Source organism: Scyliorhinus torazame, chromosome 16, assembly GCF_047496885.1.
Source record: "Scyliorhinus torazame isolate Kashiwa2021f chromosome 16, sScyTor2.1, whole genome shotgun sequence".
Lineage (NCBI taxonomy): Eukaryota > Metazoa > Chordata > Chondrichthyes > Carcharhiniformes > Scyliorhinidae > Scyliorhinus > Scyliorhinus torazame.
The window spans coordinates 171,800,068-171,827,736 of record NC_092722.1 but is presented as its reverse complement, the minus strand read 5'-3'; the positions used below and the strand labels follow the sequence as shown (position 1 = coordinate 171,827,736).

Sequence of the window (27,669 nt, the reverse complement as noted above, 5' to 3'; positions counted from 1 at the left end):
CGAATGCGCGGACCCGCAGCCGGAAGTGCAGGGCCCCGTATCGGCAGCCGGAGCTGTGTGGAGCACTCCGGGACCCTGCTAGCCCCCTTAAAAAGGGAGAATCACTCCGAACTTTCTAGAAAAAAGTCCGGAGTGATCACACCCATTTTCTCATGGGCGTGGAGACATAGCCCCATTATTGGAGAATCGCACCCAACATTCGCTGCATTCCCGTGGTGAAACTTCTTTGTTACTTCATCAAAAAATGTAATTAGATTAGCCTCTCCCTTATTTAATTCCAAATCTCTCCAAGTGCCGATTATTTTTCCCCCTAATTTTAGCAACCGTACCACTCTGAAGTTACCAGGAATGGTCTTGCATCTTGTTTGGAAAAGGATATGACATTTGCCACCCTCTAATCCTCTGGCATCCCCCCATACCTAGGGATGCTTGGAAGAGCATGCTCTTCTGTCATCTCCACCTCTATTTTCCTTTGCAACTTGGAATGCAAGCCACCCAGACCAGTCGACGTATCCACTCTTTTTAAAAAAAAATTCCAATTAATGTGCAATTTAACGTGGCCAAATCACCTACCCTGCACATCTTTGGGTTGTGAGAGTGAGACCCACGCAGACACAAAGAGAATGTGCAAACTGCAAATGGACAGTGACCCGGGGCTAGGAACGAACACGGGTCCTTAGCGCCGTGAGGCAGCAATGCTGACCACTGCGCCAAAGAGAAGGAATTGGTGGATGTTGAGTCTGGAGAAGGGTGTGTAGATAGCCTGGATCACATTGAGATCCAAAAAGACGAGGTGTTGAGCGTCTTGAAAAATATTAAGGTAGATAACTCCCCAAGGCCTGATGGGATCTACCCCAGAATACTGAAGGAGGCTAGAGAGAAAATTGCTGAGGCCTTGACAGAAATCTTTGGATCCTCACTGTCTTCAGGTGATGTCCTGGAGGACTGGAGAATAGCCAATGTTGTTCCTTTGTTTAAGAAGGGTAGCAAGGATAATCCAGGCAACTACAGGACGGTGAGCCTTACGTCAGTGGTAGGGAAATTACCGGAGAGAATTCTTCGAGACAGGATCTACTCCCATTTGGAAGCAAATAGACGTATTAGTGAGAGACAGCATGGTTTTGTGAAGGGGAGGTCGTGTCTCACTAACTTGATAGAGTTTTTCGAAGAGGTCACAAAAATGATTGATGCAGGTAGGGCAGTGGATGTTGTCTATATGGACTTCAGTATGGCCTTTGACAAGGTCCCTCATGGTAGACTGGTACAAAAGGTGAAGTCACACGGGATCAGGGGTGAGCTGGCAAGGTAGATACAGAACTGGCTAGGTCATAGAAGGCAGAGAGTATTGTGCTTTTCTAATTGAAGGGCTGTGACTAGTGGTGTGCCACAGGGATCAGTGCTGGGACCTTTGCTGTTCGTAGTATACATAAATGATTTGGAGGAAAATGTAACTGGTCTGATTACTAAGTTTGCAGACGACACAAAGGTTGGTGGAATTGTGGATAGCGATGAGGACTGTCAGAGGATACAGCAGGATTTAGCTCGTTTGGCGATTTGGGCGGAGAGATGGCAGATGGAGTTTAATCCGGACAAATGTGAGGTAATGCATTTTGGAAGGTCTAATGCAGGTAGGGAATATACAGTGAATGGTAGAACCCTCAAGAGTATTGAAAGTCAGAGAGATCTAGGTGTACAGGTCCACAGGTCATTGAAAGGGGCAACACAGGTGGAGAAGGTAGTCAAGAAGGCATATGGCATGCTTGCCTTCATTGGCCGGGGCATTGAGTATAAGAATTGGCAAGTCATGTTGCAGCTGTATAGAACCTTAGTTAGGCCACACTTGGAGTATAGTGTTCAATTCTGGTAGCCACACTACCAGAAGGATGTGGAGGCTTTAGAGAGGGTGCAGAAGAGATTTACCAGGATGTTACCTGGTATGGAGGGCATTAACTATCATAGATTATCATAGAATTTACAGTGCAGAAGGAGGCCATTCGGACCATCGAGTCTGCACCGGCTCTTGGAAAGAGCACCCTACCCAAGGTCAATACCTCCACCCTCTCCCCATAACCCAGTAACCCCACCCAACACTAAGGGCAATTTTGGACACTAAGGGCAATTTATCATGGCCAATCCACCTAACCCGCACATGTTTGGACTGTGGGAGGAAACCGCAGCACCCGGAGGAAACCCACGCACACACGGGGAGGATGTGCAGACTCCGCACAGACAGTGGCCCAAGCCAGAATCGAACCTGGGACCTTGGAGCTGTGAAGCAATTGTGCTACCCACAATGCTACCGTGCTGCCCCCTATGAGGAGCGGTTGAATAAACTCGGTTTATTCTAACTGAAATGACAGAGGTTGAGGGGCAACCTGATGGAGGTCTACAAAATTATGAGGGGCATAGACAGAGTGGATAGTCAGAGGCTTTTCCCCAGGGTAGAGGGGTCAATTACTAGGGGGTATAGGTTTAAGGTGCGAGGGGCAAGGTTTACAGGAGATATATGAGGCACGTTTTTTACACAGAGGGTAGTGGGTGCCTGGAACTCGCTGCCGGAGGAGGTGGTGGGAGCAGGGACGATAGTGACATTTAAGGGGCATCTTGACAAATACATGAATAGGATGGGAATAGAGGGATACGGACCCAGGAAGTGTAGAAGATTTTAGTTTAGTCGGGCAGCATGGTCGGCACGGGCTTGGAGGACCGAAGGGTCTGTTCCCTTGCTGTACTTTTCTTTGTTCTTTGTTCTTGTTTGCACCATCGTGCCGCCCAATTTATGCACTCTTAAGTGTAGCCAACCTTTCAAGTACATCCTTTCCATCAGTTTTCCCCAGATCCATTAATTACCTCTACCATCTCAGCTTCTCCTGATATTTTGTCAGCATCCTCTTCATTAGTAACCTTTAATGAAAAGTACTCATTAATTATTCCACCAAGCCTTGCCCTGCGCCTTTAGCCATATATCACGTTTTTTTGTCCTCAATAGGCCTTGCCCACCTTCTTGCTACCTGTGTACTATTTGCATGCCGGTAAAAGAATTTTGGGTTACCTTTCATGTTAATTGCCATTCAATTCTCATATTTTCTCATTCATTGCTGGTCTTATTTTCCTCTTGATATTCCATCTTGACTTGCGATATTAAGCCTGGTTCTCTCTTAAAGACTTCACATGGCATGCTTTACACTACTGGTTTATTTGTTCGCTCATATTCTCTATTTCCTATCACCCCCTTTGGGTTCCCTACCTTTCTCTCTTGTTGGAATGTACCTAGCCTGTGCCTGAATATTTCTTCCTTAAATATCACCTATTGTTCCATTACAGTTTTCCCTGTCAAACCTTGGTTCCATTTTACCCTGGCTAGATCTCCTCTCACCCCACTGTCATTAGTCCTCTTTTAATTTAGAAGCTCTGCTTTATATTGTCCCCTGCTCTTCTCCAATGCTAAACCTTATGATATGTTGATCATTCTTACCCAAGTACTCTTCCACAGACACTCATCCCACCTAATTCTTTAGCACCAGTATCAGCAGTGCCTCCTTCCTAATTGGACTGAGAACATATCGCTCAAGGAGCTTTCCCTGAAAGCATTTCTGAAATTCCTCTCCATTCTTTCCCTTTACTCAAACATTATCACAATCAATGTGGTCACCTTTGCATTTTCGCCAAAACAAGAGCTGGATTTCTGACCATTTACGATCAACGTTTGGAAAATTATGCTGCTGAACAAAATCTTTCCTGTGGGTGGAGTCATCAATTTGTAAGTGATCAAAGAGTTCCTCCTTCTGGCATTTTAAAGTCAGCCTCAATAGGAGAATAAATAGAAATAAGCACAAGCCCAAGATTTGGTTGGAAGTTGTCCAAGCAGGGGAAAAGTTTAAGTGTAATGGTTCTGACAAGGTCAACCAAACTTAACAAGTCACTACATCTCACCTATCTGATCATAAGTTAGACAGAGATCTATGATGGCAGATCTGTCTGGAATTACACCCTCCTGTAATTTCTATACATTCCCAATAGCAATTCTCCTAACAGAGGATTGGAGAATGAACCCCATCGCCACCTGGCCTAGAAATTGCGATGGAGGCAAGGTGGAGTGGAAATCCATAAAAATGATTTTCATCCTAAAATACACTCCAGGAAAATGACCATGCTGCCAGCAAGCTCCAATTTCACTAAAAATCATGTGAGCCAGAATTTTAGGGGACCTCCCATCTAGTGTGATATTACGGTCTCAATGAACTGAATGGAGATTTAAATGGCTCGCTGCATCCACCGGAGGGAGACACGCGGTGACAGGGCTGTAAAATCCTGACCCTGGATTTGCAAGTTGTATCATTTTGAGAATGATCAAATTAAACTGATGACACCAGCTTATGGTTCAGGCATCAAATAAAGAAATTTAAACAACGCCAAATATTGAACAGCTAAAATGAGCTTCAAATATTAAACAGCTAAAATGAAGTAAATGAAAATACGAAAATGGAATATTTTTTTCAACTAAAAATAATGAAAACAATGGAAAAAAGGTAGCAAATTGTTTGGTCCTTGGAACATGAAAATAAATCTAAAACTTTATTGTTAATTGCTATTTTAAAAAAAATGAATTCCTGCTAAACCAAAGAGATGGCTGCTATATGTCACATGACTTTGGCCCTTTGCTGGGAGCTACCCCTCGAGCTACAAGAACCTCATTATACCGACCTCAAGTAATCACCTCAAGGTCACCCAAGGCTGGTATTGAATCCTGGTCCCTGGAGCTGTGAGGCAGCAGTGCTAACCACTGTGCCACCATGCTGCCCCAGATCCAGATCAATTTCAAAAGGGAGCCAAAGTGACATAATTTGAATCTTATAACCTCACCTTGCCTGCTAGCGTAGTTGGTGGGGCTGCCTAGACAATGGCTTCCCGACACCAGACCCTTAATATGGATGGCAACTGTTTCAGCAACTAATGACTAGGACAGTATCAGTTCTGAAATCAAAGACAGTTGCAGACACTGGATAAATTTCCCCTTTGCAAGTCACCATGGAGAAAGGCAGTCATATGACTCGAGTGACCATTTTGAAATCTCAATATACCTTTGAGAACTGAGAAATCCTCAGTCTGTTCTTTTAATATCAACTGGAAAGGACTTCAGCCACCCAGCTGAGCTAGCAATTGGTTACCACCTCTCAACTCCTCCAAGCCGGTCTCTGCTAGATTTCTTATCATTGCTTGCAAAACTGACCCTGTGTACCTACTTGACCTGCGGTATCCACACCAACTGCAAAAGGAACCCAATGCCTGTCATCAGCCAGCTGAACTCTAACTCTTATATGAAAGAATTTCTCATTGGGCTCTGACTCTGGAAATCAGGTAAATTTATATTCATTTCTATGGTCCTTGTACTGTTAAGATCCATTGTGTTGCGAACACTCCTCACCTGGGTTTGAATGCAAATAAACTAACCTTCTGAGTTAATCATGAGCTTGTTGTGGTTTATTAATAAATTGGATCACGGGCAGCACGGTGGCACAGTGGGTTAGCCCTGCTGCCTCACGGCGCAGAGGTCTCAGGTTCGATCCCAGCTCTGGGTCACTGTCTGTGTGGAGTTTGCACATTCTCCCTGTGTTTGCGTGGGTTTCGCCCCCACAACCCAAAGATGTGCAGGGTAGGTGGATTTGCCTCGATAAATTGCCCCTTAATTGGAAAAAATGAATTGGGTACTCTAAATTTATTTTAAAAATATAAAATAAATTGGCTCACACCAACCAAGGATTTGGGAAAACACATCACTGCACACTTTGGCTTTAAAAATAATTGAAGACACCTTCTGCCTACAGACAGGTGGCGAGAAGAAATCAGTGCAGTTTGCCAATCTCTCTCCTGGCATAACACAACGAGGAAGAACAAACTGATAGCTGATTGTGACTTAACATAATGTCGAAGATAGGTGTAAGAAATTTTAATACAGAGGGTTTGTAAGAGTTAAGGATTTGGAAGAACTATAGCAATACCTCAGCAGTTTGTCCACTTTGATCTGGTTAGCTGGCAAAAGTCCCTTTAGCAAGGAATTCAGTGGTTCATTAATCCACTCCAAGGCAATTTGGACAGATAATTTTTTTAGTTCATTTGCTTTGTCCATGGTATCTTGGGTAGTGTAGTGAGGATCACGGTAACAGTTAGACATTGTGGTAAAACAGATACTCTGAAAAGAAATAGATTATTTTAGAACATATTTAATGCAGCTAATGTAAATAAAAATGATTTAAAGTTGCGATCTCAGTATACAAACAATGGGTGAGATTCGCTGGCCTCCCCGCAGTGTGTTTTTTGGCAGCGGGTGGCAGCCCATCACTGGCCAGTAGAGGGATATTCTAGTCCCACTCCTGCCAATGGGATTTTCCATTGAATCCACCCCACACTGCTGGGAAACCCGTGGTGGGGATTGGCAGGACTGGAAGATCCCACCAGCATGAACAGCTGAAAGATCTCGCCCAATATCTTCAATAGATAAAATGTTACTCAAGTTAAATTATTAGAAGCAAAGTTTATAGTCATACATGATGATCCTCATTTTTAAATCCAGAATGTAAATATAATAAAAATAACGTGCAGAAATTAAGTTTCATAGATTACATAGAACATACATAGAACATACAGTGCAGAAGGAGGCCATTCGGCCCATCGAGTCTGCACCGACCCACATTAATCCCTCACTTCCACCTTATCCCCGCAACCCAATAACCCCTCCCAACCTTTATGGACACTACGGGTAATTTAGCATGGCCAATCCACCTAACCTGCACGTCTTTGGACTGTGGGAGGAAACCGGAGCACCCGGAGGAAACCCACGCGGACACGGGGAGAACGTGCAAACTCCGCACAGACAGTGACCCAGCGGGGAATCGAACCTGGGACCCTGGCGCTGTGAAGCCACAGTGCTAATCACTTGTGCTACCGTGCTGCCCTGTTCATTGAAGAACTCTTCATGGAACTGCCAAGAAATTTCTTGAGGTGGTTGTGTCTCAGCTATTATTTTGGTCAACAAAGTTCCATTGAATCAAACAGTTTAAGTCTTCACTGTTCATACAATATATTCTGCTGAAAATGTTTTGAGCCCAAAAGCAGAACTAGCAACAATATTGTAAACAGAAAGTTAACAGAAAGGAATGGGACGTTAAGCTTTCTTTGAAAGATGTTCAATCTCCAGATACAAATGGGTTGTGATAAATATAAATGGGATCAGTAACTCGCGCCCCATGGACCATATTTTGCCATCACAACACAGTGCAACCGGCGTTAGGCAGCCAATTTCCACTGGCTGCCATTTTGATCCATATGGGAAATGTGGCAGCTTGCAACCCAATGCATGCTCAAACTGACATCAATGTCTTTTCAATGCCTGCCTCAATTTTGAACATTCCTGAGTTTGAGATCTTCAGTGAGATAGGTACTTCCTAAAGCATTTGTGAAACATGTCATGTCAGTCAGTTCATGGGGGAAGCCCGTTTAAAGTTGGGAGTTTTTTGATAGGTAAGTTTAAAAGATCTTTCCAAACTTCAAATGTCGCAATTAGATGTTGGGCTCAATTCAATGGCCTCATCACGTGCTACTTGGTGGCAGAACAAAGCCGTTGAAACCCTCTCGCGAGATTCGTGATGGCCGAAACGTCTCATGAAATTTGACGGAGTCTCACGAGACCGTGTGATATGGATTTCGCTCTCGCTAGGTGATATCCAGATATACATATTTAAATTAGCCATAACTGCACCCGAGGGGTTCCCCAGGCGATTGGAGATCCCCGGGAAGTCAGGCATCGGGAAGCATGGTATCCTGGCACTTTCACAGGCACCTGGGCACCTTGGTGCTTACACGGTGTGCGGGTGGCACTGCCAGTTACCCAGGTTGCCTGTGCCAGGGGTCGAGTCCGGGAATGTCCTGCCCATAAGAGGTTGGGCTCAAGGACCCCACAGAGGTAAGTTGGGTGAAGTGGGAGAGTCCGGAGGCCATGGTGGAGTCGCTGAGGGGGGACACTGAAAGATACGCCCGATCTGTGAGTAGTCTGTCAAGGCAAAAAAAAAATGGATAAGTGCCATTGGATAGCAGGGTCTTTCTCAGTACTGCAGGTGCCCGAAACCAGACATAGAAATGTTTTGGTTGAATTTGGTTGTATGGTAAGTTGAGAATGTTTTACTGAATGATTGATCTTAGAGCTATATCTTTAAAAGGTAAGCAACCATTAATTTGGCCAGCATTGGGCAAGGAGTCAAGATGCATTAGAGTACTTTCTCCAGTGGGTAAATTGCTTTTTCATATTCAACAGTATCGGGAATCATATACATTAATGTGTCACCTGGACCCTGTGGTTTGAACTTTGCATTAATTTGAAGTCCTGTTGAGCATTTGAAAAAAAATGAATAGATGCCTGACTTCTTTGATTGAAAGTCCATCTTGAGGCTTTTGAAAAAAAAATGAACAGATGGCTAGCTCTGGAGAACTTGTTCATTAGGTTGTGCAATGTAACCCATAATGAATTCTGAGTTCCAAGCCCCACTGATGGCTTTGCCCAGCAGGAGTTATTTATGCAGATGTGAAGAGCACTGAGAGTTTTATGGAATTGCCATTTTTATGAGCAGATAATAGGATTAATGCGTAATAAAGAGATTTTTCAACACTGGAACAGGAAATAGGAGCAGAGCAGAAGTAGGTCATTCAGCTCCTCAAGTCTGCTCCACCATTCAATAAAATCATGGCTGATCTGTTTGTGTTTCGAGTTCCACATTTCCATCTACCCCAATAACCTTTGATTCCCTTGTCCAACACGAATCCACCTACCTCCACCGTACAAATATTTGTTGAACCTGCTTCCACAGCCTTCTGAGGAGGAGAGATCCAGAGGCGCACAACACTCAAAGAAAACAGTTCTCCTCATCTCTATACCATAAGGGTGACCCCTAATTTTAAAATAGTGGCTCCTAAATCTGGATTCACTCAAAAGATGAAACATCCTTTCCACATCCACTTTGTTGAGACCATTCAGGATCTTATACTACAAGAATAGCTATTTGTTAATTTGGCGGCTCACTACAACATTCTCAAGGGTAATTAGGAATGGCATAGCCAGTAATGCCTACATCCTTTTAATGAATAATAAAAAGTCAGGAACGTGGATTAGCCAAGCACCTGTACTGTTATACATCAGCAGATTGACTAACAGGGCCATTCACTCAGCGGAAGTATTTGGCACAAACTAATAACATTATTTGAGGCTCTAATAATCTTGTGTTTGTCTGTGGTGAACCCTCCTGAAAGAGGGCCAATTTCTTTGTTGTAAAATCCAAAGTGTAGGGCATCAAGCATATGTGCAATTTTCAGAGTCATGCTGCAAATGCACCTTGCAATATCAGGTTTCAGTCACTTTTTTAACTACAGTACTTAGGATCAAAACTGTATATATGTTTCTTAATGTTTTAATACAGCTTAAGTTCTGTTATTTTTTTAAACTCGCCTCAACATTGTGCTGGAACCGCCTTCCGAATGTCCTGACAGTAAACACAAACAAACAAATGTCTGTCTTCATAACGAAAAAGCTATAGTTGTTGACAGATAATGGGCCTAACAAGTAATTTTCATATTCTTTTTATTTACCTTAAGCTTTTTGGATAATAATACTTGTAGAAGGTAATATTTTTAATATTGTAGAGTTTTAATCAATTAACAAACAAAGAATTGAGATGAAAATGTACTGTAATGGGGGAAAATGTCAATTTTGAAAAATATGGAGACTTACTGAAAGCAATATAGATCAGGTGGCACCATTAATGATAATTTCATGACAACTGAATGCAATTTAAGCAGAGATCCAAGGAGAAATTATTTGAACCCCAATAATGGAAATGATCTGGACATAGCGGAAAATACCTGTATTTCATGCTTTATAAACAGACTGAGCCGCTGGCATTTATATAACAGAGGTCTTGAGGGGAAATGAGTTTTAGGCAACAGACAGATTTGCAATTTCAGGAGATTATGAGGAAATTGAAAATCGTGATGTACGTTTATCTGACCAAAAACTTAAACAAAGCATCTGATGAATGTCAAGATACCAGTGAATGCATACATTTTATAATTTATATATTAAATGTGAGAGAATATTGGTTGTTAAAATAGCTCTGCAATTCATCTGATTTTGTAGCAGACTAGTAATTTTTTTTAGTGCATCTTCACACACACATTTTGCCCTTTGGGGAATAGTGGGGAAGTGGTAGGAAGATTCCTGAGCTGATTATCAGTCCATTGAACCGCGTTATGAGCGCTTCTTCTGTGGCCAACAAGTCCTGGCATTGGACTTGAACCTGGGGCTTCTAGTCCAGAGGTAGGGAGACTAACATTATGCCACAACATCTCTGCAAACTAATAATGCTTATCGCCTACCAGTGCACACTAGAGTTCCGATGAAGGATCAAGACCTAAAACCTTTTTAAAATTAATTTTGTTACAAACATGTATCAAAAAAGTTATAGCACATAATCACCCCGGGAAACACGCCCAACAGTCAACTATAGAGTTTGTACAATTTTCCCCCCTTTTTTCTCCCCCCCACTGCGATGAACAATTCAAACATGGTCACGAACATTCCCCATCTTGTCTCAAACCCCTCTGCTGAGCCCCTTAGCTCATACTTCATCTTTTCCAGCCGCAGGAAGTCATACAGGTCACACAACCGGCCGCTACCCCCGGTGGTGGTGCTGACCGCCACTCCAGTAAGCTTCGTCGCCAGGCAATCAGAGAGGCGGAGGCCACGACACTGGCTTTCCTCCTCTCCATGAGCTCCGGCTTTTCCGAAACCCCAAATATCGCTAACCAATGATCCAGGTCCACCTCCTCCCCCACTATCCTTGCTAGGACCACAAAAACTCTCACCTAGAATCTCTCCAACTTTTCACAACCCCAAAACATGGGCTGGATTCTCCAAATTTGAGACTAAGTGCTGACGCCAGCGTGGAAACAGTGGTGTGTTACAGCAGCAAAAACTGCGCAACAAGTACACCGATTCAACAACTCTAAATGGGCTTGCAACATCGCCTTGTGGAACGCAACCAGTTCCAAGCGAAACGCTGCTGGATTTGTCGGGTCCATGAGACTCATACGTCGCAGCTTCAATTAAACGATCCATCTTCCACACACACTGTCTCGGTCAACAAGATGCCTGGAAGGAGAGCAGTGCCACGGTTCAGGGACGCTGAGCTGGAGACCTTCCTGGACGCCGTGCAGGAGAGACAGATGACCCTGTACCCCGGCCCGGGGGCAAGGTCACCAGGCGCCGCCGTTCGCCGTGCCTGGGTGCAGGTGGCAGAGGCAGTCAGCGTCATGGGCAACGTCGTCCCAACTGGTATCCAGTGCAGGAAGAAACTACACGACCTTCTCGGGGCGGCTAGGATGAGTAGGCATCAGTGCGCCCCTGGCACCAACCCCTCTCCCCCCCCCCCCCCCCACAAACCCCTCTCCCCCCCCCACACACCCCTCTCCCCCACACACCCCTCTCCCCCACACACATGTAACCCAGACCCCCGCCCTCTTCCCCCCCCCTCCCCCCCACCCCCCTCCCCGGGGATGGCTAAACTCCTAACCTGCCCCACATGCCAGCACCCATGCCTGCCGCAATAGCCGGGTGCCCTGTCCACTAATGCCATCATCTACGCAACCCCTGGGCTGCATGCGTCAGAATGTCTAAGTGTCATTGTTTGTGTTTGCCCCAACCCCCACCTGCAGGAGAAGGCCAAAACGGCCGGGAGCGGGAGAAGGCTCCTCACCATGTCCGAGCTGAGGGCGCTGGATGTGGTCGGCAGCCCGAAAGAAAGGGAGGTCGCAGACGCAGAGGTCGGCGGCGGGCAAGCAAATGAGACCGTGCTTAGTTGCAGATTCCCCCCGGCCCGCTCTCTAACCATACATGCCGTCTTGTGTCTGACAGGACCTGCCAGAGACGGGCCTGGTCCACCCGGAGACACCCACCCCTAGCCAGTACCAGAGTCGGTGCCCCGCGGATGGCAGAGCACTGAAGTGGAGAGCAGCCTGAACACCAGCCCTCTGCCCGAGACTCAGGACACTCCGGAGTTCGGGTCAGAGGAGGACACGGACTTTCCATCACAGCTGTCTCCAACATCCTCCACCATCTCAGAGAATATCACCTCAGATGGGTACATCAGTGAAGATGCTCCTGGGACACCATCTGGTGCGCACCACACATCGCATCCGGTACAGCAGGTGGAAGTAGGAGCAGCCGAGGGGCTAGATGGTCAGAGGGTAGGCCAGCCACCCAGACGGGTCCCGGGCTCCTGGAACATCCAGTCCCAGCCACAGTGGAGATACAGTCAGAGACCCAGGGACTACAGGAGCGGATGACGGATGGCTTTCAGCACCTGCAGGCGCAGGTGGAGGAGTCCATCTGCATGCAGGAGCAGGGGGTGGTGCCAATCATGCATGCCACCCAATCCGACACCGCACGGATGGCGTCCGCGGTGGAGTCAACGGGGGCGACAATGTCGAGTATGGGTCAGAATGTACAAGGCCTGGGGCATTCTGTACAGGCGAGGGCCGAGGACACGGCTGCCCTCTCACAGGCAGTCATGTGCCAGAACCACCTGGACATCACTCCTCAACGTGACCCAGTCACAGCAGGCTATGGCTGAGAGCGTCAGTGGCATTGCCCAAGACAAATACTGGGCGAGATGGCCGAGAACCAGAGGGACGTGGCCCAGTCCCAGAGGGACGTGGCCCAGTCCCAGAGGGATGTGGCCCAGTCCCAGAGGGATGTGGCCCAGTCCCAGAGGGACATGGTCCAGTCAATGACTAATGTGGCACGGACCCTCAAGGTGGGGGCACAGTCCCAGATGGAGATGGTCCAGTACCTGTGCTCCATGGCCACGGAAGTGCAGAATCTGGTTGAGACCAGAGACGGCCTCCAGGACTGGCAGAGCCAGGTAGCAGGGGGGGGGGGGGGGGGGGGGGCTCAGGGGGTTGCTCTGCTCACACCCCTATTCCTTGGAGTAGCCCAGGGCCATTAGGCACTCCGAGGGAGGAGGAGGTGCTGGGTCCCATGCCGATGACCCACACAGGGGAGATGCTGGAACAGGGCAGCACCTCGGACTCCCCTCACACTCCCCCCCCCTCCCCCCACCTCCACCCCTGTCCCTGGTGCATTTGGTGGGCAGTGGGCAGAACAAGGCGGCACCACACCACCTAGGCCAGGTTGCCCCAGGAGATGTGTGCCAAGGAGATGTCCCCCTTGTCACAGGGCAGGAGTCATAGCAGGCCGCCTTCTGTCTGGGGTCTCAAAGCAAATTCCAGCTCCTCCACCTTTGCCCTCAACATTTTCCAAAGGTTCCTAAGAGCCCCACCGCCGCTTCCAGTGCCACCACTCAATCGCTGTGGTCCGAGATCACCCCTTCGATCTCTCAGATCTGCGACCCCTGCACCTCCAAACATTTCTCCACTCGTTTCATCGAACTCTTCAGAGGTGACACAGCTCCTTCGATGGATTTCGAGTGGTCCCGCATCTCCTTCCTCTGTTGCTGAAATGCATCCTTAATAAAAGCCATCAACTGTTCCATCTGGGGCTTTCCACCTTACACCAGCCCTTCCCCCCCCTGCCATCCTTTCAGAGGTTGCTGCGCCGCAGGTTTCCTCAACTCCTTGGCCAGGTCTCTCACCGTCTTCTGCCGGGTTTGGTAACCAGTGGTTCTACCACTCCCAGGGGAAATTATTCTTCCGACCTTCAACTATATCTTTTCATCGAAATTACACCCAATATCGGGTAAAATGAGCTCTTTCCTACGTCTTCAAACAAGAGCTGCCCTGTGTGCGACCACTCACACCATGGCCGCCACCGGAAGTCAACACCTAAAACTTTAACCTCTCTTTTGAATTTGCCAATATTATTATTTAAAAAGAAAAGAAATTTAGAGTACCCAATTTTTTTTTCCAATTAAGGAGCAATTTAATGTGGCCAATCCGCCTACTCTGCACATCTTTGGATTGCGGGCGTGAAACCCACACAGGTGGCAGCACGGTAGCACAGTGGTTAGCATAGTTGCTTCACAGCTCCAAGGTCCCAGGTTCGATTCCCAGCTTGGGTCACTGTCTGTCCGGAGTCTGCACATTCTCCCCATGTCTGCGTGGGTTTCCTCCGGGTGCTCTGGTTTCCTCCCACAGTCCAAAGATGTGCAGGTTAGGTGGATTGGCCATGCTAAATTGTCCCTTAGAGTCCAAAAAGGTTGGGTGGGGTTACTGGGCTAGGGTGGAGGTGTGGGCTTGGGTAGGGTGCTCTTTCCATGGGCCAGTGCAGACTCGATGGGCCGAATGGCCTCTTTCTGCACTGTAAATTCTATGAATTCTATAAGACACGGGGAGAATGTGCAAACTCCACACAGACAGTGGCCCGGGGCCAAGATTGAACCCGGGTCCTCAGCGCTGTAGACAGCAGTGCTACCCACTGCATCACCGTGCAACCCTTGTCTTTGCCAATATTGATAGACTTACTTACTGGGGTTTTCAGTTACTGCCCTCGGCAGCCTGCAATTTCCAGTTTCTTCGTTAAAATTTAGTAAATTGGTGAGGAGATGGCATTCTCTCTCCAGCATTTATTTGAACTGCAACAGATTTATTTTATAATATATATGGTCAAGTATCAGCAGATGTTACAGAAGCACTTGGAGCCACTTTCAATTGAGATTACTTGCTGAAATTACTCAACAATTCCAACAGAATCCTGCTGTAATTCTGCTGGAAGTCTTGTGGAACGCGACAACTATGGCAGGAATTGTGTATGTTGGATCCTTGACTGGAAGAAACAGTAGGCTGGTTTGTATCGCAATGAACAAACAAGCCAAAGTATTTCGGCTGGATTTTTGGAGTGTTATAAGAACTCAGGAGCCAGTTAAAATTGTGGGTGACACCAATTCCAGAATTCCCACCCCCAATTCCTGCACTCCAATTTTCAGTGGTGCGGGATAAGGTAGTGAGCCTCTAACCTGCACTCCTTTAAAAAAAAAAAAAATTTAGAGTACCCAATTCATTTTTTCCAATTAAGGGGCAATTTAGCGTGTTCAATCCACCTACCTTGCACATCTTTGGGTTGTGGAGGTGAAACCCACGCAAATACGGGGAGAATGTGCAAACTCCACACGGACAGTGACCCAGAAACGGGATCGAACCTGGGACCTCGGCGCCGTGAGACTGCAGTGCTGTCCCGTAACCTGCACTCCTGACCTGGCTGACTCCATTGCCTGGGTAGATACTGTCTAGCCCCCCCTGGCAATTTTTGTGGAATCAGCCAGCTTCATGATAACTCATGGTTCATAGTCCCTCCGAGGAGTTGTGAACCATAATCTGGATTTGGATATCTTTTGAAAGGCAAAGTCATTAGTCCCTCCATGTCAACTCATGCCCCTCTACCCAACCACATGGCCCCTCAATCCACCATGTCAACTCATGCACCTCCATCCATCTCAATGATCTCTACATGCCCACACATGGCACTTCCAAACCCTTTCACTCAGTGTACACTGTAGAGAACCAATGAAGCCTATATATTTTTTAAAACATTCATTTATAATGCACTTTTTAAAAACTGCGATTCCTCTCAAAGCGTCAATCAACCAGACCTTCAAAGTATCAATAACAGAAGCTTTAAACACGTGACACCTCTTTACCTTGAATAAATAAACAATGGTAAAATAAATCACAGAAAACATAGCTCATTATAACATCAAAAAGCTGTTAATCAAGCAAAATTTTCACTTCTCTACAGTTGTATCAACAAAGTTAATCCACCACAAAACTCCCTCCAGTTAGTTGGGGGTGGGGTTGATTGGTTGGGGGAGGTTGCATGGTTAGTGGGGGGGGGGGCTGGGTGCTCAGAGGCAGGATTGTCTGTTGTTGGTGGGTGTAATCATGTAATGGTACAATGGAGTGCGTGATTAAGTTTGTAATTGAGAGCAGCTGCCACCAATTGGAGAAAAGACTTGGCAATTTTTTTATTCATTCATGGGATGTGGGCATTTCTGGCTAGGCCAGCATTTATTGCCCATCTCTAATTGCCCTTGAGAAGATGGTAAGCTGCCTTCTTGAATTGCTGCAGTCGACAGAAACTTCCACAGTGCTGTTACGGAGGGGGGCTCCAGGATTTTGACTCAGTGGAATTGAAGGAATGGTAATATATTTCTTAGTATGGATGGTGAGTGTGTTGGAGGGGAATTTCCAGGTGGTGGTGTTCCCATGTATCTGTTTCCTTATTCTTCTAGATGGCAGTGGTCATGTGTATGGAAGGTGCTGTGTAATTCACCAAGAGTTCTGGCTATGTATCTCGTAGATGGCATACACGGAAGGTGCTGTGTAATTCACCATGAGTTCTGGCTATGTATCTCGTAGATGGCATACACTGTGTGTTCTGGTGGAGGGGGTGCCAATCAAGCGATCTGCTTTGTCGTTTATTGATTTATTGGAGCTGCACTCATCCAGGCAAGTGAAGAGTATTCCATCACATTCCTGACGTGCCTCATAAATGGTGGAAAGGCTTTGAGGAGTCAAGAGATGAGTTACTTGTCACTGGACTTAGCCTCTGATATGCTCTTGTAGCCACTGTATTTATATTGCTAGTCTAGTTCAGTTTCTAGAACCAGGATGTTGATATTGGGGGATTGACTGATGGTAATGCCATTGATGATCAATGGATGATGGTTAAGATTCTCTTTTGTTGGCAATGGTCATTGTCTGGATTTGTATGGCAGTAATGTTACTTGCCACTTGTCAGCCTAAGCCATAATATTTTCCAAGTCTATATGCATTTGGACATGGACTGCCTTTGAATCTGAGGAATCATGAATGATGCTGAATATTTTGCAATCATCAGCAAACATCCCTAATTTTGACCTTATGAAGGAAGGAAGGCCATTGATAAAGCAGCTAAAAATGGTTGGGCCTCGGACACTACCCTGAAGAACTCCTGCAGTGGTGTCGTGGAATGAGATGATTGACCTCCAGCAACCACAACCATCTTCCTTTGTGCTAGGAATGATTTCAACCAGCAGAGAATTTCCCCATGATTTACACTGACTCTGGTTTTGTTAGAGCTCCTTGATGCCACATTTGTTCATAGGTTGCCTTGATGTTAAGGGCAGTCACTCTCATCTCATTTTTTGAGTTCAGCTCTTTTGTCTATGTTGAAACCAAGGCTGTAATGAGGTCAGAAGCTAAGTGACCCTGCCGGTTTCCTCCCACAGCCCAAAGATGTGCAGGTTAGGTGGATTGGCCATGCTAAATTGCCCCTTAGTTTCCAAAGTGTGAGGTTAGCTGGGGTTGCGGGGGAGTGGGCAGAGGTAGGGTAGTCTTTCAGAGGTCCATGCAGACTCAATGGGCCTAATGGCCCCCTTCTGCACTGTAGGGAGTCTATGATTCTATGAATTCAAACTGAGCATTATTAAGCAGGTTATTACTGAGCAAGAGACACCTGATAGAATCCTTCCTTTACTTTACTCTTGATTGAAAGTAGACTGATGGGGCAGTAATTGGCCGGGTTGAATTTGACCTACTTTTTGTGGACTGGTCATATCTGAGCAATTTTCCACATTGCCAGGTAAATGCCAGAGTTGCAGCTGTATTGGGACAACTTGGCTAGGGGAGAGGCAAGTGCTGGAGCACAGCACTATGGCCGGAATACTGTCAGTTCCAGTTACTTCAGCTGTTTCTTGATATCATGTGCAGTGAGTTGAATTGACTGAAGACTGGAATCTCTGATGACGGGGACCTCCGGAGGAGGCAGAGATGGATCGTCCACTCGACACTTGTGGCTGAAGATTGTTGCAATGCTTTGGTTTTATCTTTTGACTGATGTGCTAGGCTCCCCCACCATTAAAGATGGGGATATTTGTGGAGCCTCCTCCTTCAGTGAGTTGTTTAATTGTCCACCAACATTCACGATTGGATATGGCAGGACTGCAGAGCTTAGATCAGATCTGTTGGTTGAGCTTGTAGAGGCAGTTGGCTTGGCATTCAAGCATTAGATATAATTCTATATGGGGGTAAGGCTGAAGGAAAGATTATTTGGAACTGTAATGCAACTAAAAATGTTAGGTAGACAATTGTTCCCTTTGGTATGCCGTGCATTCCACAAAGAGTGTGAATGAAAGAAGATTACAAATTGATAATGCAAGTTTATTGGTCACAGGGGTGTCCGGAATGGAGATTCAAAAAGATGGTTTATTTCCAAAATGAACGCATTTACAAGTAACAGTCCCAGCCGGGACCACTCTGAAGATCAGTTCCTACCTAGGCCAGCTTTTATGGTACGGAATTAACTCGCCCACTGATGGGCCACTGCTCATGCAATTGGTGCCTTGGTCCCTGAAAACTGGGTGTGAGGAAAGCCTTTTTAAATTTTGAAAATGGTCCTTGAACAGAATGACATGCGATTAAAATTTAAGTAAATTTATAAACTTCAAAAATAAAAATAATAAATAAATAGCAAAAAAAATTGTAAAATAGAATATTTGCAGTAAAATATAATACATGGAGACTTTACTGCTGTGCCATCAAGGGAAACCAATAAAAAGGCATCATACTTAATATGATGCCTTTATATTGGGGGGCAGCACGATAGCATAGTGGTTCGCATTATGGCTTCACAACGCCAGGGTCCCAGGTTCGATTCCCGCTTGGGTCACTGTCTGTGCGGAGTCTGCACGTTCTCCTCGTGTCTGCATGGGTTTTCTCTGGGTGCTCCGGTTTCCTCCCAAAGATGTGAAGGTTAGGTGGATTGGCCATGCTAAATTGCCCTTGGGTTAGGTGGGGTTGCTGGGTTACAGGGATAGGGTGGAGGTGTGGGCTTAAGTAGGGTGCTCTTTCCAAGAGCTGGTGCAGACTCGATGGGCCGAATGGCCTCCTTCTGCACTGTAAATTCTATGATAATATAGAATGTAAACATATTGTACTATAAAAAGATTATTTCTAGATAATCATGAACATCAACAATCAAAATTAAAATAGGTCAGCATCACAGAAAAACTAAGCATCCAGTGTACGAAAAAATCCAATCAAACCTTCTCAAAATTCTTAATAATGCAGAATAGTTCCACTTCAACTGTTCGTTCACCTTCTGCATCTAGTATTTCTTTTCCAACAATCCTACTTATGGCAGCTGGCTTTGCAAAGTTGGCAAAATAATTTGCCTGTTGGAAACAAAGATAAGTAAATAAAAATCTTTGCTCGACTAAAAGACGTACAAAATTACTGAAAATACAATACGCATGCAAATATTGTCCCATTATTCAAAAGCTTATTTTGCAGGCTTTTCAACTGTGATGCAGTTTTTCAAGAATATAAACATTTTTAGTTCAACACCATAAACTAAGAAACCAACAATAACATCAGATCGATGGTCATTGGACCATAGTCAAATGAGTCTATATTTAAAAGATTCACTGTTGTGATAGTGTTATGAATACATATTTCCAGGAACAGTGGATGTGATCGCGCGGCCCTGTTAGCCGCGGGCGCAAATTCCATAATGGCTGCCAAATCTCATGATTGGCCAAAAATGGGATTTGCGCCTGTGAGATCGCAGTTTGAGATTTTCCCTGCACCCCCCCCCCCCCCCATGCCAGTGACATAATCAGGTTCATACCCACCGAGAGCTTAAACTTGATTTCCATAGATTTAAATAAGTATTAATATAATTAATGGGCTTGACACCAAAGCGCCTGCCCACAACACCTCCCGCCCCCGCCCCCCCCACCTGCGGCAGTGTGATGTTATGCCAGTACGAACCAGTACTCGTTTTTAAAAGCAGAAGTCAGTCATAGTGACCATGCCGGGGGGAGGGGAGTGGGGGGGGGGGGGGGGGGGGGGAGGGAGGGGGCGGAGGTGGCTGGAGGCCCCAGGGGTTGAGGAACAAGGCTGGGCATGCCCCGGCACTGCCAGGGGACAGGGTCAAGGGGGCACATGAAGGGAGCTCTGGCTGCGGGGGGAGGGGGTGATAACTATCCTTCATTAGTGGGAGTCCCCTTATGTGTAGTGAGGGAGGAAAGAGGGGAGAGCCCCGATGCCTCTGAGGCTGGGAGGGTACTCCGATGTTGCCGTTGTGGTGGGGGGGGGGGGGGGAGGTTCAATCTACCAAATTACTTGGACACTTGGGAACTAACCTGCCTTTTTTTAAAAAAAGGTTATAAGTTTACATGGACTTTGAGCAAACTGCCTTTTCCAAATACCTGTTTATTTATATGATCTTTAATTGCTGAAGAAAGAAACAACGGCTTTGAGAGGCTGTGAGGCCCTGGTGCCTTTCTGGAAGCCACCTCACTGAGATGGGTTTCTGTATTGAACTTGTTTTTTGGACTCAGTTTGGGAATAAATCAAAAAGGTTGCCTAACTCACTCTCTGTGTGCCTTGTTTGAAATTCAGTTTAGTAATCAGTATCCAGATAGACTTCCTTTCTCAGTATAACTAGGCTAGAATTTGGGAACCAGAGAAATTGAGATGAGATGAGAGAGAGGTTCCAGGGACATTGATCCCACTTTGTTCTCCACGCCAAAGCTCCTTTGGAAAGAATTTCCAGACAACGACGGTGTACAACGACTTGACTTTGCAAACCAGTTCGGCAGCTTCAAAAGCCTTCAAACTTAAATCCTTTTTTCAAAAAATTTTCCCTTTGGCCAAAAGGTGTCTTTTCCCTTAAACGGCAAACTCTGCAGAGATCTATTTGTTTTGCCGTAAATGTGTGTGTGTGTTGGGATTTAAAGGGATATGTAGTTACACATCCGGATTACAAATTATATATGTTAACCAGATTTTGCAACTTGCTTCTAAAAAGAAGTTCAAAAAAAATAATAAATAAATCATTATGAATTTATTGAAAGAAGCTTGGTTTCTCTTTTATTCTGGTGGCAACAATAGTGAAAGTAAACGAATGGACATTTTGGTGAGTGAACAAAGCATTTACATGGTGTGACCTGTGGAGTAATGGGGCTAGAGAACAATAATTAAAAAGTCAGTTGATTTCAGAGATAATTTCTTGTTAGTTGGAACTTTTTGCAGTTGGGCATAGGACCAGATGTTTTTGAACAAAAGTGTCAGGGACCATTCCCCCACCGAGGAATGCACCGTACTCTATAAACCATAGAAAAATTTGTTGTTTGCCTTTTTATCACTCAATGCAATAGGAGTTCTGAGCATGATATTTATTTTCATGTTGTACTGTCCATAATGTTCTGAATGTATATTCATTAGAAGACCAGCAATGGACAATGTAGACGGTTAGCACTGCCGCCTCATGGTTCCAGAGACTCGGGTTCAATTCCGGCCTCAGGTGACTGTCTGTTTGGAGTTTGCACTTTCTCCCCATGTCAGCGTGGGTATCCTCCGAGTGCTCCGGTTTCCTCTCACAGTCCAAATATGTCCAGGTTAGATGGATTGGTCAAGCAAAATTGCTCCTTCGGTGTACTTCGAGTTTTCGCCAAAGGTCTTTTAATTAAGCATGAATTCATGGAGGGCTGGATAGACTCAAGTCATTCCAAAATGCCCTCCCATATAGAGGTAAAAGCACATATTTATATTATGTAGTAAACAGTATCTGGGACAAAGCATGGCTTTAGATTAGAGAGAGAGACAGAAAACAAGCAGCCGGAGCCATGTTTTAATAACAAATCTTGGGAAATAAGCTGTCCCTTTCCTAAGCAATAAAAGATCATGTTGTCAGCAAAACAATGTGCAGCTGTATATTGTTTCCATTTTATGACCTTCTGACTATTGAATACAGAACTCTTGGTTGAAATAAGGCTAAATATCCATCACGCTTTGCCAAGTGCCTATTCTCATGAAATATAGTCAAGCAGCTAGTTAAAATGAATACCCTTAAGCAGGCAACTAATCTGCACACTAAAGTCCCTTCTACAGGTGGGGTTACTGGGTTCCAGGGATAGGATGGAGGCATGCACTTAAGCTTCAGTAGGGTGCTCTTTCCAAGGACCGGTGCAGACTCAATGGTCTCCTTCTGCACTGCAGGGATTCTATTGAATAAAGCTGGAATTATTTTCTCTTCCAGTAAGAACCATCTGAAATTAAATTCCAGATTGGACAGCAAGAATCATAATTGACATAATTATCTTCAAAGAGAAAAGGAAATGGAGTTTAAATTAAAACAGCTCAGGTTGAGGAGAGGAGATCTCACTGTACCTACTGAAACCACTCCTAGGTCAGGCCTAAGTGCTGAGGTATTTGATTTTGCCCATTAAGTCCCAAGATTAATGATGCAGAGGTGGATGCCTTCTTTATCTTTTTCGAAAGGTAAGTATAACAGTTAAAGTGGCTATGCCAACCCTGGTTCCTGCTGTTGCAGAGTAAATTGACAGGAAAAGTTTGAGGCTTGCTCCCTCTAGCCTGAGGAAAGTGCAACAAAATATGATGCAGCAAAAAGGACTGTTTTAAAGGGGAGATTTTGTGCACCCCCTTCCCCCAGCATGTTTTGTGGCAGCGGGAGGCAACCCGACCATTGGCCAGCAGTGGGATACTCTGCTCCCCCACTGTCAACGAGGTTTCACCTTGTACACATCCTCCGCTGTCAGGGAATCTACAGCGTGGTTAGCCATTGGTGGCACTGCAAGATTCCACCATCAGAAACAACCAGAAAATCCCCACCCTAAGTGTGTGAGAATTAATGCGAAAGGTGTACCATCAGAAATTCCGTACCAACAGAATCTGCTTGACCAGATGTACCTGGAATTTGAATGGATTAAGCAGCTTGCTTTGACAGGAGGGTATGGGTGTTTAAAATTGAGGCCACCTATGAAAACCTTCCAGAAATAATTCTTCTTGAGGAGTTCAAAACCTCTACAGCCTTTCCAATAAGAACTTACATAGAGGAGGAGAGAGTAAGAGGGCCAGGCAGGCAGAAACACTGACTGATGATTAGTCAAACCCTCATCCCCAAGGAAACCCTTCCATAGTTAATCCAACGAACTGAGAAAATAGATGGAGAGGGAGAGGGAACCGAGTATCCATGGGAAGAAAAGAGACAGCTGGAGACCCTCCTCAGGCCAGAAGGATAGTGCTGAGAAGTGGGGTGAGACCAAGTAGCATATGTATTTTAATTTCCACAAAGCAGGACACCTTCAGAGTGATTGTTGGAGGTCACAGGGAAAAACCTGTGGGATTTGTGAGGCATATAAACCTATAAACTTGCACAGGATTCAAGACAGGCAGATAGCAAACCAGGCTATGGCTTTGACTTCGGCAACACATTTCTGAATATGTAATACTGAGGTGAATTTATAAAAATTCTTGAGAGTTACAGGGTTTTGTATCAGAAGGAAAGAGTGCCACTTCCCCCCCGCCACCCCCCCCACCCCCACCCCCCCACCCACCCCCACCACCCACCCCCCCACCCCCATCCCCAACCCCCCCCACCCCCAACCCCCCCCCCACCCCCACCCCCAACCCCCCCCCCACCCCACCACCCCCCCAACCCCCCCCCCCCCACCCCCAACCCCCCCCACCCCCAACCCCCCCCCCACCCCCACCCCCAACCCCCCCCCCCACCCCCACCCCCCCAACCCCCCCCCCCCCCCCACCCCAACCCCCCCCCCCCCCCACCCCCAACCCCCCCCAACTGCCTCTGCAATGTCCCCCAGCTACCCCACACACCCTACTGGACAGACTTCTAACATTGACGAACTAAGGCGTGATAACTGCGCTGACATATATGGATGACTGCTAGAGGAGGTAAGGGCCCCGCTGGATGAGACAGGGTAAAAATGGGAAAGGAGCTGGGCATAGAATTAGGGGGGAGGATTCTGGATCGAAGCATAGCATAGGGTAAACTCCACCTACTCATGCACAGGGCTGAGTCTAACGCAGCTAAAGGTAGTTCACAGGGGCACTTGACCAGAAAGTACATGAGTGGGTTCTTCCGGGAGTTGGAAGACAAATATGAACGGTGCAGAGAAGCCCGGTCAACCACATCCACAAGTTCTGGTCATGTCCCAGACTTGTCAGGTACTGGACCGCCTTTTTTGAGGCAATGTCCAAGGTTGTGGGGGTGAGGGTGGAGCTGTGCCTACTAGTAGCAATTTTTGGGGTATCAGAACAACCAGAGCTCTTTATGCGGAGAGGGGCAGATGTCCTAGCCTTTGCCTCCCTGATCGCCCGCAGGAGGTCCTGTTCAGCTGGAGATCAGCAGCACCACTCAAGGCCGCAGACTGGCTGACTAACTCAGTAAAATTCCTCCAGAATTGAAAAAAGATCAAATTTGCCACCAGAAGATCAGAGGAAGGCTTCTGCAACACATGGAAGCATTTTACCAACCTGTTTGAGGATCTGTTCATGACCCAGCAACCAATAAGGGAGGGGGGAGGGGGGAGGGGAGAGGGAAATTAAACAGACAAAAGAGGGGGGAGGAGGGATAGGAAAAGGGGGGCGGGGAGAAACGCCCAAAGTACAGGGGAAGTAGGCAGAGGGATCAGAGTACCGAGCGAAAGAAAGACCCATGGGTGCGACCTAGGCAAACAACAATAGGGTACACCTTGGTGGCCTCAAACATGCTGCGATATGTTTTCATACCACAGGGCAACATACAGATAGTTAAACAGTACGGTTGTGGTAACTGATTACTAAGAGCCCAATGTTAATGTACCTTGTATCTGTATCTTTGTTTTCTATGTATTCATAGCTATTGTTCAAGTTCCAAAACCCAGAGCTCTGATACTGGTGACATTTCCTGCAGATGAGCTTGTCTAAGTCATATGATGTGTCCATGACTTCCTACATACCTCAGAATACACATTTCACTCACCCAAGCTGACCTGCCGTACTGTAAGATTAAAATTTTGAATAAATAGAATAATTTACCAGGTACTCACCAATCAGCAAAGTAATAGCCAGGTACTGGAAGCTGAGGCAAGGTGGAATGACAGGAGCACTTCTTTCCTTCTTCACCAAACTTCTCACTCACTCACCAAACTCCAGCTTAAGCATTCTAAATACAGCCTAAAGCAGCACTCCAGTGCAGCCCAATATTCAATTGCACACAAGGTAACCTATCTCTGAGCATGAGGTTGGTTAGGATTCTCCCACAGTGCTAGATATTCCTGAAATTTAAAACTTGGTCCTAATTGGGGGGGGGGGGGGAGAAAGCATCAGGAACCTTACCAATACTCTGCGCTGAGAGAGAGCTAAACCCTGGAAGCAGCCCCATACATAACACACTCAACGTGGACTCTATGGTATTATAACTATCAGCACTACAAGGATTAATGTAGTGTCAAGAGTAGCCACTGGAGGGAGCTACAATTACAACTATATAAGGCAGTGATGCTAAGCCTTGTGGAGGTGAGATTCTTTGCAGATTAGCTGTAGATGAGTGTAGTTAGATGTTATTAATCAACTGTGTATTCTTAAGGAGTACGTGTCATGGAATCATAGAATTTACAGTGCAGAAGGAGGCCACTCGGCCCATCAAGCCTGCACCAGCTCTTGGAAAGAGTAACGATCTTAAGACCACATCTCCACCCTATCCCCGTAACCCAGCATCCCCACCTAACCTAAGGGCAATTTAGCATGGCCAATTCACCTAACCTGCACATCTTTGGACTGTGGGAGGAAACCGGAGCACCCGGAGGAAATTCACACAGACACGGAGAAAACGTGCAGACTCCGCACAGACAGGGACCCAAGCCCGGAATCGAACTTGGGACCCTGGAGCTGTGAAGCAACTGTACTAACCACTGTGCTACCGTGCCTCCCTGTCGAATCCAAGTTACTAGTGACAATACATTTATAGCGTTGTTCATTTTTGTGGTCTGTGTGAACACTACGCCCACCATCCCGAAATATTCAGCACAAAGAGCAACACAGACTCCTGCCAACCTGTGCCGACATTTGCCCGAGTAGGTCGAAACAAAAAGGAATGTGCAGAGTCACCAAGCAAGTGGTGGAAACTCTTTTTGCCCTGCGCATTTATCCGCAGATTGGTTTTTGCAGGTCTTTCAACCCGCTAACCAAGGCTTGCATTTTTAATTCCCTCCTTACAGCACAGCACATTAGTTAAATACCCACCAGGTGCCCGTAAACATCGTCGGGTTTGTCATAGAACATGGTGTTGAGCACTTCCTGCATCCTTTGTGGCACCGAGTTGCTCCTGTAGTACTCGGCCGCGCGCTGCTTGAGCTGGTGGAAGTCGCGAGCCTGCTCGGCGCTGCGACCGTTACTGCTGGGCACCCGGCTGTCAGACATCCCTTAACCGCTCGATCTCTCGGTGTTACTTTAAAACAAGGAAAACAAACTTTGATTAAGTTTCCCTCGCAAAACACACAAAAAAAATGGTCGCCGCCGGTGGTAAAGTTTTAATACACCGCTGTTCGGGGGAATCAGCCTGGCGCTTCCTTCGCCGTTGCTAGGCGACCTCTGGTCGCGCGGCTGGGCGTGACGTCACGGACTCCGCTTGGGCTCCACCTGTCGAGTTGGATTACCTGGAGCACCAGGTGTGGTGGCGGCGGCCAACCGACTGGGGACGGCCTCGTGGCCAGGAGTCTGCTGTCAACGGTGAGCTCTTCCTTTAATACACATTTGAGGGGTCCTTTTTCTGGCCTTGACATTTCTGGTTCTCCCTGTTCCTTGGCCAATGCTCAGTCAACACATAAACCCAAAACGGTTAATGGCTCATTTATTTCATTACTGCGCTTAAAATGCCTATTTACAGAGCAATGGTGATCGCACTTCACTGCATCTAACTGTGCGAAACATTTTGTGATGTCTCTATGGCATAAAAGTTCCTGAAACATAATCGATTGTTTTAAAAACGGTTGCACCACATTCCCTTGGATGTATTGTATCCTCGAATACTAACTTTTACATACATTAGAATCATAATCATAGAATTTACAATGCTGAGGGACGCCATTCGGCCTATCGAGTCTGCACCGACCCTTAGAAAGAGCGCCCCACCCAAGCTCACACCTGCACCCTATCCCTATAACCCCACTTAACCTTTTTGGCCACTAAGGGCAATTTAGCATGGCCAATCCATCTAATTCGCACATCTTTGGACTGTGGGAGGAAACCCACGCACACACGGGGATAACGTGCAGACTCCGCACAGTGACCCAAGCTGGGAATCGAAGCTGGGACCCTGGAGCTGTGAAACAACTGGGCCAACCACTATGCTACCGTGCTGCCCATATACATAACATACTCTCTGAACAGAGTCATACTAATTCCTAAGGACCCCAAACTTCCTGGTTCCTTCCCCAGTGTTGGATTTAGGGGTACCCCAAAGATGCACTGGGGAATCACTCTCAGAAATTTCCAGATAAGGGTTCCCCTGGCAATTGTCCAGAACGGCTAACTTCCTCTGGACAATTGCACTGTGCTGCGAACTATCCATAAAGTAATTTAAATCGCTAACTTCAGATGGTTCTACCAGCTTTACACTCAGTTACTCTGAAAGAGTTAGTAAAGAAAAAATAGCACTTCTAACTTCACAGTAACTATTTTAAAGGCTCAGACTGAGCCCTGCACTGGACACTCCAGACCATCCAGGGGACCCCCACTAAGCACGCCACCCTTCACCCGCATAGGATTCCCCACCCAACCAGCCCTGACTTGACCCAGCCCCACTCGCCTGACTCTCCCATGTCTGGA

At 46.3% G+C, this 27,669-nt stretch overlaps 1 protein-coding gene across 7 annotated transcripts in view; it reads right to left on the bottom strand.

Annotated features, from left to right (window-relative positions):
• eno4 (enolase 4) overlaps positions 1-26,413 on the bottom strand; it is an 81,616-nt gene extending 55,203 nt beyond the window's left edge. For all 7 annotated transcript variants that reach the window (XM_072479472.1, XM_072479473.1, XM_072479479.1 and 4 more), the window contains exons 1-3: positions 26,086-26,413; positions 19,080-19,208; positions 6,000-6,190 (exon numbers count right to left, since the gene is read on the bottom strand). In XM_072479472.1, the coding sequence (XP_072335573.1) occupies positions 6,000-6,190; positions 19,080-19,208; positions 26,086-26,262 (497 nt within the window). In that variant the 5' untranslated portion in view covers positions 26,263-26,413. The remainder of the gene's footprint in view (positions 1-5,999; positions 6,191-19,079; positions 19,209-26,085) is intronic.
• Positions 26,414-27,669: the final 1,256 nt, after the last annotated feature.